At 37.8% G+C, this 12,563-nt stretch overlaps 1 protein-coding gene across 3 annotated transcripts in view; it reads right to left on the bottom strand.

Moving 5' to 3' along the window:
- The window catches only part of CWH43 (cell wall biogenesis 43 C-terminal homolog), a 29,517-nt gene that overhangs the window by 6,544 nt on the left and 10,410 nt on the right, over window positions 1-12,563 (bottom strand). For all 3 annotated transcript variants that reach the window (XM_030025981.1, XM_030025973.1, XM_030025988.1), the window contains 6 exons: window positions 12,239-12,493; window positions 8,442-8,567; window positions 6,151-6,230; window positions 4,709-4,814; window positions 1,802-1,937; window positions 462-611 (listed from right to left, as the gene is read on the bottom strand). In XM_030025981.1, the coding sequence (XP_029881841.1) occupies window positions 462-611; window positions 1,802-1,937; window positions 4,709-4,814; window positions 6,151-6,230; window positions 8,442-8,567; window positions 12,239-12,493 (853 nt within the window). The remainder of the gene's footprint in view (window positions 1-461; window positions 612-1,801; window positions 1,938-4,708; window positions 4,815-6,150; window positions 6,231-8,441; window positions 8,568-12,238; window positions 12,494-12,563) is intronic.

The raw sequence follows: 12,563 nt of genomic DNA, 5'->3' as shown, positions 1-12,563 counted from the left end.
TCTTGGAGGTTTCAGAATTGTTACTTTTTATTTTAATAAACATCAATTGTCCATTAATGCTATCTAACTATTTGCACTCGTTGTGGAATATAATAGATCTATTCCACACATAGGAAGTCAGAAGGATGCTATCCTGTACTGACATGTATCTGTAGCCCTATTACTTGTTGTAGTTTTGCAGAACTATATTTTTATAGTAACTCAGATATTAGGTATTTATTAGTTTATTAGTAACTCAGATATTAGGCTCAGCTGAGTTTTATGTGACACATTTATCTTTTTTAAAAAATGCTTCAAAATTTTAAACCAGTAGCTATATCACAGTATTTCTTCACAGTGTTCTGTTAGAACCAGTATTACAGCAGCAGGTTTTAAAGGGTACAAAAGAAATCCCAGTTCACAAATTACAATTAGGTTACATGACTTTGCACGACATATGTAACAATAAATAAAATACACACTCTTCATTTCCAAAGTGGGCAACAACAAAATCAACCAGTTTGCCTGTGAAGTTGACTGTCATGGAGATGGCAGGTGCAATCTCTCCCTCTGGAGATGGAAGGAGGTGATGGGTGGATTTTACAATTGGATACCTTGATAGTGCCATAATCCTACATGAGAAGAGGGAAACAGTTACATTTTGTAGCTCACAAGCATCACAAGCATGAACTAAGCAGATAAATGTGAGCAGAAGACTAATGGCCACTGAACTCAAACCATCAGACCAGAACACAAACCATGTAGCGGATTTTTCTGAATTTAGAAGGTTTTCCTCTAAAATATTACTTAAGTACACGTCTAAAAATGTATTATCAAATTCATTCCTACACTAAGAAATACCATTCCATATATATGAATTCTTACACTGAGCCTTTCAAAATCTGCATCCTCAGACGAAACAGAATTTTATACTACCAGTAATTAAAATGTATTTTATTAGAAGTAGAAGCAGGTAGAAATATATCTCTAAAGCAGGAGATTTCTCATTCTTTCAGCTTCTGTTTGGAATCAACCTTAAAACCATTTTGCATCAGGTTTTTCAAAATATTTCATGAAGAAAATTTCAGAGAATGAGTTTTCTGCCCCATTCTGCATCACTTAAACACACAGGCTCTGGAAAAGGAAAGTTACTAAATTCCCCTCACATATGGCAAAAATGAGATAGCCATTGCAACATCACTAGGAAGCTCTGTCTGCCACAAAGACCTGCATATCCCCCTGAAAAAAGGCCACATCATAAGCCACTATTTTCCAGAGGGCAAACATATTCAAAGATATGCAACTGGTAGTTGGTCAAGCATTAGAGTAAAATCAGACACAAAAAAATCTGGTCAAATAGACATGCGTCTTTCTATGCCTGTTTCTCACTATACAGCCCAAACCGGATTTAATGAATTCAAAATTTCTAATAACTCCAGGTACAGTTATATTTTCCAACTGCTATCACATTTTTAAGTCTGAAATCCAAAACAAAATAATGAGAAAAGGGAATCAGATATAGTACTTAGAATGCCAAACTTCCAAATCTGTACAATAAGTGGCAGGATGCTATCCTCTGCATCACCAAAGCCAAAGTACCTTACAGGGGCAGGCACAAAAACCTGATCATTTTTAATGAGAAAACTTCATCTGCATTGCATTGTAATGCTAAGGAATGAAAGCATGTTCTTAAAGACAAGCTCCAACAAGTGATTACGGTGATTGTTATTCCAATTATTCTTTGCCCATGTTCCAGTGGAGTTAGCATTGGGTAGTGTATTTACATTTATTTACTGTCACTGTGCACATAAAGATGACTCACCCCCAAGTGTGATCTCTTGTGCTTGGACCAAAATCTGTATAAAATCCTAGTCTTTCTCCTAGCCACATTGTTGGATCGTTGTTCCCAATGAATGGTTTAGAGGCATCACTCTCTATAATAGTGATAAAATCTGCATCTAAAATGGGAAGAAGAAAGAAAATCTTTCCAAATTTGTAACTGTGATCTATAAATGTGATTTATAAATTACTATACAATGTCATCATTTCCCTTTTGATTACAGAGGGATGGACACAAGCCCTTCAGGAGTCAATCAGGGCAAACCCTAACACTGGCAAAGTCATGGCCAAACTTTTGGTCACTGTAGGCTACACAACCTCTGATGAAGAGATACATAGTGTTTGGTTGCCATAGTTCCTCCCTGGTGCATAACCACACACATATGAGACTGCACAGTACACCTGGCCTGCACATACCTAGTGCAGACCCTTTCAAAAGCATTAGACACAATGTGCATACACAGATTAATAGCACAGTAGAGTCTACTGCTTTCAACCTGATGAACGAGAGCTACACAGCACATCTGCACTTACCTTCATCTACCAAATCCTATTCTGTTCCAAAGGGTCCTGTGCAAGAGGGAGCAGGCTGCTGTTGCCGAAACAATTAATCAGCCCATAGCAACCTAGCATCAGCCCCCAGGCATGGTAACAGAAGGGATCCCAGCTCTAGTGAATTGTTGACCATCTGCAGCCACCTCACTTTCTCAGGGCACTGTGGTCCCTCACTGTTTACATGCCGAGGTGTGGTTTTGTCAGGGGAACATGACAGGCTCCCCAACATTTTAACTGCAGGATACAGGAAGAGCTATGTGGTCCCTCAACGAACTGGCAGCTAAGAACGACCTGCCCATACCTGAAGGAAAGTGGGAGTCTGCAAGCTGGCCACAGGCTGGCTGAACCATCCAGGCTCAGCCTGAGCAGCAGGTTGGTAAGGCTGCAGCAGCAACAAGTGCTCCCTTCTTGCTGTGATTATGCCTGCCTTGGAGTGCTCTCCTACTCCAGAAGGCAGACGGAGTCACCACTTCTTCTGCAGCCCTTCTATAAGGAATTAAGACTCCTCCATCCAGCACCATTCTTGCCACATAAGATTTTTAGCTTTTGAAATGTCTTATTTAGCACTATGAAAACAATGTTAGCAGGGAAAATGGTAGCTCAGAGTACTTTTAAGTGGATTCCCAGATTTTTGCTTCTACATCATTAGCATACATGCTGGCCATAGAAACAATGACTGAAACCATTGAGAGGGGTTGATGTTCGTTCCCTTCATGGCAGACAGGAGTTCCAGTCACAAAAGTCATTACATGTCGCATCTTCACTATTCCAACAGGGAGAAGATGAGCCCAAGGAATGCACACTACCACACCTTTAAAGATAACCTCTATGCTGAAGAAGTTAGCCACTGTTTTTCTCTGTGGCTCTCAAAATCAGCTACTCTTCTTTAGCAAATAAATTGTTTAAGAATCTGCAGCTTAACTCTGAATGCATGAATGCATTTCCTGGAAATTTTAATGTGGTATTTTATATAACAATATACATGTAACATAAAACTCCAGAATACTGTTTCCAGCAACCAGGAATTAAGATTTATTCATTTATATTTTGGAATTTGCTGCCTTTTTGCTTTACCAATTGCTTCTTCTAGAAGCGATACTTCATTACCACAAAGAAATGCTCAGTGGACATAACCAAGTAATCACTTTTTCTAATATTCATGAATTTAAACTATAGGTACCAGAAATAAATGCATTCATTACAGTTCATAAATAAATATCCAAAAATTAAATAAATACCCAGACATGAGCTATGGAATCGCACATATACAAGAAAGCTCCAAATTTCAATTCATTAAGTGTCCTAGCTGTTTTCTCGTATCACTAGACAGCCTACATAGCTCAGCCCTCTGAACCTTTGATCATGGGACAACAGAGTGAATGACGCACGAATCAGCCTGTTCCCTCTTCACTAACTCCTGGGCATCTCTGCCACAAAATCAAAGCTTGCACTGCAGCACCTGTGTCAGTGCCCTCCCATTACTTGGGTCTGTCAAGCCTGAGCTGCTCAGGAAAACCCTGTGGCACATTCACACCATAGGAGGACAGAACAACAAACGCTAGAATGGCAGCATGGATGCTTCCTAATCTCCTGAGCTGCTTTAAATCTTAAAGCAGCAGCTTCCAGTCTTCCCTATCTTATGGGTATCGCAGGAAACAAGCAACACCTACAAGCACCACCAGTAAATTCCTTTCAATGCACCCTGCAGCAGCACTAATCTTTGGTCCAAATTCTTCATTTCCTATAGCTAATTTTCCAACCAAAATCCTGTCCATGAGCAACAGGTTATGCAGCCTTTACAGTAAAATCATGACAACTCAACCAAGCTACAATCACTATTTTTCTTTTATACATTGCTCTGGCTCAGTGATGGAAACAGACTTGTCTGTTTCTCCTCTGTACATCTTGTTTATGGCATTTTAATTTCAGAGCCTTTAGGAATTATATAATGCTTCACATCTAAAAAAAATAGAGAGGTTATAAAACATTAAATTTGATCTAGAAGGATACTTATCATTATTTCATTTATGCAAAAAATTTCTCTATAGACAAATAACTCATCAGCAATATGAGAAAAAAATCCAAATAATAAACAAACTGTTTCCTCCAACCAGAAACCTCTTTAAAAGACATTAAAAAAAAATATCACCTCTGCAAATGGATTTTTAACAGAAGTGATTGTACTGGAACAGCTCACAAATTCAGGAGAAAGCCACTAGACACAGGTTCTTGTGCTAATGTAAGAATGGATTTGGTCACCCAGCAGGTGTTCTTGCTTCTGTCTCTTCAGATGAACCCTCTCAAATATAAATGAAGTGGAAAAAAAAAAAGTTACCTGTCTGATCAAGCAAATTAGCTGATCCTTCCAAATTAGACCATCCTTCATTGTCATATGCAAATCTAAAAGGCCAGATCATAGCAGAGAATTCTCTTTTTGGAACCTCAAAATAATAAATGGAAAAAAAGTACAATTTGACTTTTATATATTATACCTTTGCAGTCAACAACATCAGATACATGGTGCCATAAAAGACAGCAAGAAGAGATGTTTTAACCAACATATTTTCCTAATAAACCTGTCAGGATTACAAAGACTTCAGGTATTTTTGAGAAAAATCTGCTATTAACAAGAGGAGAAAAGTCATCATAGTTAAAATGAATTTGTACAAGTAACAGCAAATAAATGAACATGAAAAAGACTACAATTTTTTTCATCTTTCTAAGACGAACTACCTGCTTTTTTCCACATTATAAGGTACTACAAACCTGGATGAGTTCTAAAAAGAAAGCCAACTGTATATGTCTGTGTGCATGTTTGAATACGCACGTGCCTGTGGGCGCATACACACGCACACACACACAATTTCTACTCAGCTCTCATCACCTTTTCTGCATCTTTTTCTACATTTGTCATCAGTGATTTCTCTAACAGAAAAATTACCAACAGGAATACATGTCAAGAGCAAGTTTCAAAGGACTATTTCCGAACTGCCACCAAAAGAAAAAAAGTCTAATTCCTAATTGTAACCAACTGCATCAAAAATTCAATTTTGTATTACTAATCAACTAAATCATAGAATGGAAACATGTTAATTTATATCTGATCAAAACAGCTCTAATTTTGAATTAAAATTATTAAATAGGCAAGTAACACACTTGGACAACTTGTAAGTAATCTAAATGCTAAATTTCCAGAGCATTAAGCATCTTAATTATTACTATCGTTGCAATACCTAATTTTTTTGCCAAATAGAAAACTGGAATCTTCTGATTTTTACCCAATTTCCATAACTAGTCTAAATCTAATCTAAGTCAACCAACTTTTCACAGAGGTTCAATTCAGAGTTATGCATATAAATATAGAAGCATAGAATTACTTCAGCTGGAAGGAACCTCAGGAAGTTATGTGTTCAGACTTCACTGATATAAGATCAGGCTGCTAACAGCATTGTCCAGTCAAGTTTTGAATACAATTCAAAAAACTAATTTATAAAATTAACATTCAAATTGAATATATGAGGCAAGCATTTCTCTGGTTTTAAGAATATTTTTTTCCTTCATAGCAGCACTATAAATCTCCAAAGACCCAGACATTTCCTATGTTCAACATGAATTTACAAATTAGACTTTCTGCATCTTCATTTCTGCATTAGTTTTGTTGAATACTTGGATTCTGGTACAAAGACTTCTTCAGCACCAACCAATACACCTAAGATAACACACACACATTTTACTGTATATTTGAAAGTTACCATTGTTCACAAACACACTACTCACCCCTTGGCCCAACTTCTTCTGGTAAGTTTTATAACGTAGACCCAATCCTAGCAAACCAACACCAACAAACAGCCACAATACTTGAAACAGAGAAACACAGAAAAGTTGTTTTTAAAGCAAGAGAAAATAACATTATTACTGCAGTTAAACAGAACTGGGTACACTGTCATTCTAAGGTGTGCTATACATAGAATGGGAAATACATGCATTTAAATTTCCCCATATGCCAGTGATAACACCATTCCAAAGGGGCGTACTTAAGAGTATCTATATGCATGCAGAATATCTATATGTGTGCAGATACACTTACATTCTCCAAAAGACAACAGGCTGAAAAGATACAATATACCAAAACTCCTTGGAATATTTATGTAAAAGTGATACCTGCTGAAGAATTCCTTATAGGGGATGAGTAAGAGCATCATGTAAACTTTTCAGTGTTTTTCTCTCTGTGTTGCAGGTATACATTTGTAGTATACAATTTTTATTTTGTATTAATATAATGTGTCAAAGAAAATTTAGTTTACTTCACAAGCCTTTACATGTCAGAAAGATGTGATCTCTGCCAGACCTCCAGAGCAGTCCTTTGTCTGACACATTCTTGGAAAGGCACTGTGGCTTCTCAGAATGCAAATTCAGAGCTTTCCCATTGCTCCTGTAGCCTTCCAAATAACCACAGTGGACACTTAAGAGCTGTCAGGGTTTGGCATATGGTAACTTGATGATCAAAACCCTCTGCAGTTATTTCATTTACATAGTGGCATACGCTACCTACAATGATTTCAGTAACTCCAGTTTATTCTTTCATCAAATCTTTAAACTGATATGTAATTATTTTTATGCACGTTTTCTGGAACAATTTTGTGTAAAATTTAAATAAATGTTATCATGGACAATGCCAGAAGAAAGGACGTGCTGTTTACATTAGCAAATGTCAAGCAATTTCATACTCTGCAAGATGCAAAGGTGCTTAAAGGGGAAGCTGAGAAACAATGCAAGTCTGGGCATGATGAGGAAATACAAGAGTTACTGTTGTAATGTCACAAAATTAGCTGAGCAAGGGCTGTGCTTTGTTACAGACAGTATTTTTAAGTATTTACTCACTTTTGTGAAATGTTTTTGAGTAGTAATATTTAAATTCATTGGTGCTCACGTTGCCTCTAACACACAAACTCTCAGGGGGCACATTCTTCTGGCCCCCGAGTATATAGGGTAGAGTATATAGGGTAAAGACCTTCATAAAGTTTTCAGAAACAGCCCTGAAAAGTGGTGAAGCACTATTGTCTCCGCTTTCCAAATGAGGCAAAATGAGGTACGCAAATGATAAGTGGTTTGATCCAAAGTCACAGAGCAAAAAAAGATGCAGGAATTTGAAACTCCAGCATCCTGATCTCTGTAGGGTTAGCATGCCCTAACGCCTAGCAATTTTTTCCTCTACCAAACTTCACCATATTGACAGACTTCTTCCTTACAAAAAGTAAGCAAGCAATGAAAACAAATTTGAAGCTCAAATGATTGTAGAGAAATACTTGAAAACATCATTTGGATGGATTCCAGAGGTTTAAAAGCCAAGAGGTAAAACCTCAAACATTTCATTTTCTCTTCGAAACCTAAGGAAAAAAGCAGACCTCATACATATCATCTGGAAAGCTGGGATCCCTAGGCATAGTTCACAGGCAGGAGATGACAAAGGTTTCCTGAGGATAGGCCTGGTCTGAACGTGCAGCAAGGCGTCAGAATTGTGTTGTGACGTCAGCCACAACAGGCTTTGCAGGACTGCCTCCTCACGCAGGAGGGCTGTCACGTTATACAGCAGTGTCCCATCCCACTGCTAGCCAGCTCACACAGCCCTTTAAAGGGCAGCACACTGAACTGCTTCAAAATCACCACACTGAATGGGCTGAGAAATCATTCATCTCTTTTGTCTACACATGTAATAAATCCCAAGATCCAGAGAGGCCTCCTCATCAACCACCAAAATGAAATCTCAAATGATGCCAAATCCATTTTCACATTTTCTTTTTTCCCCAGTTCATTTTTTTTGGTCTCCATTTAACACATTCCATGAGGAAGAGCCTCTCTCTCAACCATAATCATAGTGAATCAGCTGCTCCAATAGTATGTCATCATTAAAACTGGAACCAGAGCAATACCAACTACAAGTCTAGCTCTAAAACTAGCACCAAAAAACCAGTTCTAAAACACCTGAGCAAAACACTCCACTGCATTACTCTTTTTCCTCAGACAGTATTCCTAGAGTCATGGAAGAAAGGAAGTAAAATTATACTTACGTAGTTTAATGTAGTTTTTACTCCTTTTGAATAGTGGCTTTTGGTTGCTTTTCACTTCAAAGATAGAGCTAAGGTCTTTTTTGGGTCCTGTTAGAAAGTCTACCCCAATACATAACATTATAAACCCTGTAAAAATATAAATCATTAGTTTCTTCTGTAGAGCTTTAACATATTAAACATTGCTCATAAATGCATGATTTATAAAATCCCAGCTGTTGTGTTACATTCAACCTTACGGCTCCAACAACAAAGACAATTCAAAGCACAAACACAGATAAATGCCATACCAAATGTAGTAATGCAGGCAATATGAGATTTACTGATAGAGAAGATCCTACTTATAATTGTCACAGTATTCACCTCAACTATGCCTGCAGCACTTCAAAAATTTTTAATATATATTGTTGTACTTGTTGACATAAGCATTGCTTCCAACAAAATGAGCTAGTGACATTAAACATGCCACTAATGATAAATATTTCAGAAAAAATATTCCAAAACAGTAGTATTGCAGTAAGAATTCAAAGCTAAAAGATTATTTTAAATGCCACTGAACACCTGGTTCGAACAAAAAGAATGAAGATCAAAATTATAAGCTGCTGCTAAGATTTAATACACCTGAAACAGCCTTATTAAGCCTGCTTTGTGCGAAGAGTGGACCGAATAGTAAAAGTATCTAGCCAAAGACCCCTTCACATTATGAACTCTACTCTGGACTCTGGTGAGCTCCAAAATACAGTCCACCTTTGGGTCTTTCAGGCTGAGCACAAGGCTGGCTACTGACACTAATGCAACTTACAGCTGTTCTTGCTCTTCCCTTCTAAGCCAGCAGCCTAAGGATCATGATATTACCAGATAACTTTGTGGTCCCCAGCATCAGGCTGCATTGGGTGCTAACCAACCAATCCTCTGAACCTGTCTCATTACTCACTATGGAAACACAGAGATATTTTAACTCTGCTGGTACTACTGGGTCCCACTACTGCACATTTTATCAGGTTTCTTCTGTTAGTGAAATACTTGTTTAAAGCCATGTTTTCCCTTCCGCCATTCATGTACCAATTGGGAGAACAATAAAACCAAAAATATTTTAATCCTTTGATCTTGGGCAAAGTAGCGAATCTTTCAGCAGACCTCCCCACCTTTGTGTATCCTAACACCAACTTCAAGAATCTCAAGCACACTTAGCCAGCACTCTCAAGCAAAGACTGATTTGCAGTACAGTTTCAGGGTATTACATCAAAAATGCTAGCGCATGGTAGATAAATTATGCTAAAATGCTTCCAGGACCCTATTGACTGGTACAACTCTCAGCTCAGCCCAGTGCTTTCAAAGTTCACTGGAATCAACCTGGACAAGAGCAATTAAGTTACACCTATATATTACAGAACCTTAAAATAACAGCTTGATTAAAAAATACATTGTTGATTGTAGATCTCTATTATCTTGGCAAATAAACTGCTCTGTCACCAAGATACAAGTAACTACAAAAGCAATTGCTCAACAGTTCGTTCCAAAACAGTGTTAAGCAGACTGCAGCAAGTTGGGAGGACAGTTTAACATGGCAGCATCATGTATTCTTGTCCTCCAGAGCCAACAGAAGCAGCTGTGCATTTTAAGAATAGACAACTAAGCACACCTATAGATACATTTTAAAAGCTAGTATGCAATTTCAGTGCACTAATGCACTAACAGTTGCAATGCACTGTGATGGTATCTTTTCTTTTCAAAAGGTAGTTCAGACTAATAGAACAAGCTCTTTTCCCATCCCTTATGAGCTAAAGGATCCAATTACTGAAAAGAAAATGTGGGAGCGTAATGAACTGCATAAGAGCTCTGCTGGAGAAGGTATATGTCCTTAATATCTTTGTGGCATAGTTAATTAACTATAGAAGTCATATTTTATTTCAGAGTTATAGCTGAAGATGAAATAACAATTACTCAGTGTTTTCTTATTACCCTTACTTGTTACATTGGTTGTAGTGAAAGTTTGCAAACCAGGAAGCGGGGTCTAGTGCAACGAAGAAGGCGGCACACACAAAACCTTTCTCAAAGGGAGGCTGATTCAAAGCCATTAAAGTTGATCGAAGACCAGGGATCCAACCCCTCAGTATTATGTTACATCATAGTGAAGCAGCACAGAATTTTTTAATATAATGATCTTACTTTCATTGTCACTTTTCCCGGTGCAGTTCCCTACCCAAACTGCAGCAAGAGAAAGGCAGGATATTGGACAGGAGGAGAAAGCAAGAAATAGCACTTGCACCTGAAAGAAACCAGAAGAAAACAAGCAGTTTGCCAGAAAGCCAAGCTGTAAGGGTAAAAGTGCAGCAACAAATACACAATCTTATGGTATAATTTGAAAATCTTTGATAAGCAATGGGATGGCATCAAGACAGAAACTGGATTCTCAGATGGAATATAAACTCATGTAGTGCCATCAGCTGAGACGGGTTCAGTTCACAGTTTTCATTTTACCAAAGAGAAAGCTAGGGCCATCTCTGTGTTACTATCCAGTGATCACGCCAGGTAAATTCATCACTAGTGTGTATCTCAAAGGAAGTGACAGAGTAGAATTTTATGTAACAGCTTTTCTTTTGTCAAAGCTTTACTCAAGAAAATATTTGGCACTCCTCTACCACATGCTCTCTTCAAATAACTTCAAAAAATAAAATTAAATTAACTGAGATAACTCTTTCTATGGACCCCCCAGAGTGCTTTCAGAACAAAGAAAACTGCAATAAATGTAATGGAACTCTCCTCAAAACATAACAAACTGAAACCCTGCATGTGATTGCTGTAGTATATGAAACATATATGGAGAGTAAGAAACTGGAGTGACAGAAAGTGGTTGCAAAGACATGTACAAAATCTAAAACCATCCGAGCAACAAGTCAAGCACAGCATTCATTAATCCTTTTCAAACAAAATATAGGATAATGCGCCACTTTATAAAATGTGCCACACACTTAGCCCAAGACAATGTTTGGCATTGTTTAAAAATAATTAGTGAAATATGCTATTGAAACACATTAGTACCTATTAAGAAAATAATTCTGGAGGCAAAACCAGAAAGGGTTGGTTTCATTTCCACCTCCCCACCTTCATCAAGGGATCATTTTGCTAAAACCTCAATTTTTCCTCATTGGCAAATACCTGACAATTTCTTTTCATCCTCTGCTGTTTGCATGTTTCTGACACTGCAGGCTTATCAACATTCCTCCAAACATGCTTGGAGTGTCCACAAAGCATAAGGTAGAGCCCCGTGGAAATGAAGCTCAGGTCTCAAATGCAGACTAGCTAGATCAGCAAGATGCTGCACTTTGTTCCTCAGAGCGGGGCTAAATAATGCACTGAATTATGTTACAGTCCCAGTAACACAGCCTTCATAAACCCCTGAGTTTCCAGAAACTACATTGTTACCTGTGGTACCATACTGCTATCTAAGGCAGCTAGCATACAGGTGCACTCACATCCTGGATTGCAGCCATTTTTTTTAGGGTGACTGATTAACAGATCTCTTCCTCAGTTGTGTACTATCAGACTTTTTTTCACTTTGTCATTTTCCCCTCAACTGAATTACATTTTCTGTCCACATTTTAAACTATTTCTAACAGTAAAGAAAGAAGTAGATTATTTTTTGCATGTCTCACTAATTTTTGCATAGAAACTCTTACCATAGTAAATCAAACAGCAGCTGAGCATTTGGAAAGACTGTTTATACACTAGATACATTTTAAACATCTGGGCGAGGCTAAAGCAAGCATAGTTGTATTTGTTCATAGTCATAAATGTACCTAAAAGAAGATGGGAGCTTTCTCTTGTGTAAATTCCTCCAGGTACAAATTTATAAGCTGTACACCATACACAGAAGAATAATTCAAGAACATAGGCAAACATGGCTGTACTCATGGCTTTCCCAGGATGCAGACAGCTAATAAAGCGTCCAGCCAGTTGAGGCCACACACACGTAGTAAAGACAGCGAGAATGTTGCCTGCAACTGCAGCACTCCAGGTGTGTAAATAAAGGAGACCAGTTGAAGATGCTAAACCTGTGAAGGGATAGAAAAGAATAGAGTAAGTCACAGTCAGGTATATTACCCACCATCTTCTTTTTCACAT

This window comes from Aquila chrysaetos, chromosome 1 (genome assembly GCF_900496995.4).
Source record: "Aquila chrysaetos chrysaetos chromosome 1, bAquChr1.4, whole genome shotgun sequence".
Classification (NCBI taxonomy): Eukaryota; Metazoa; Chordata; class Aves; order Accipitriformes; family Accipitridae; genus Aquila; species Aquila chrysaetos.
Note: the sequence above shows the minus strand (reverse complement) of the source record. Positions and strands in the feature narration are given on the sequence as shown.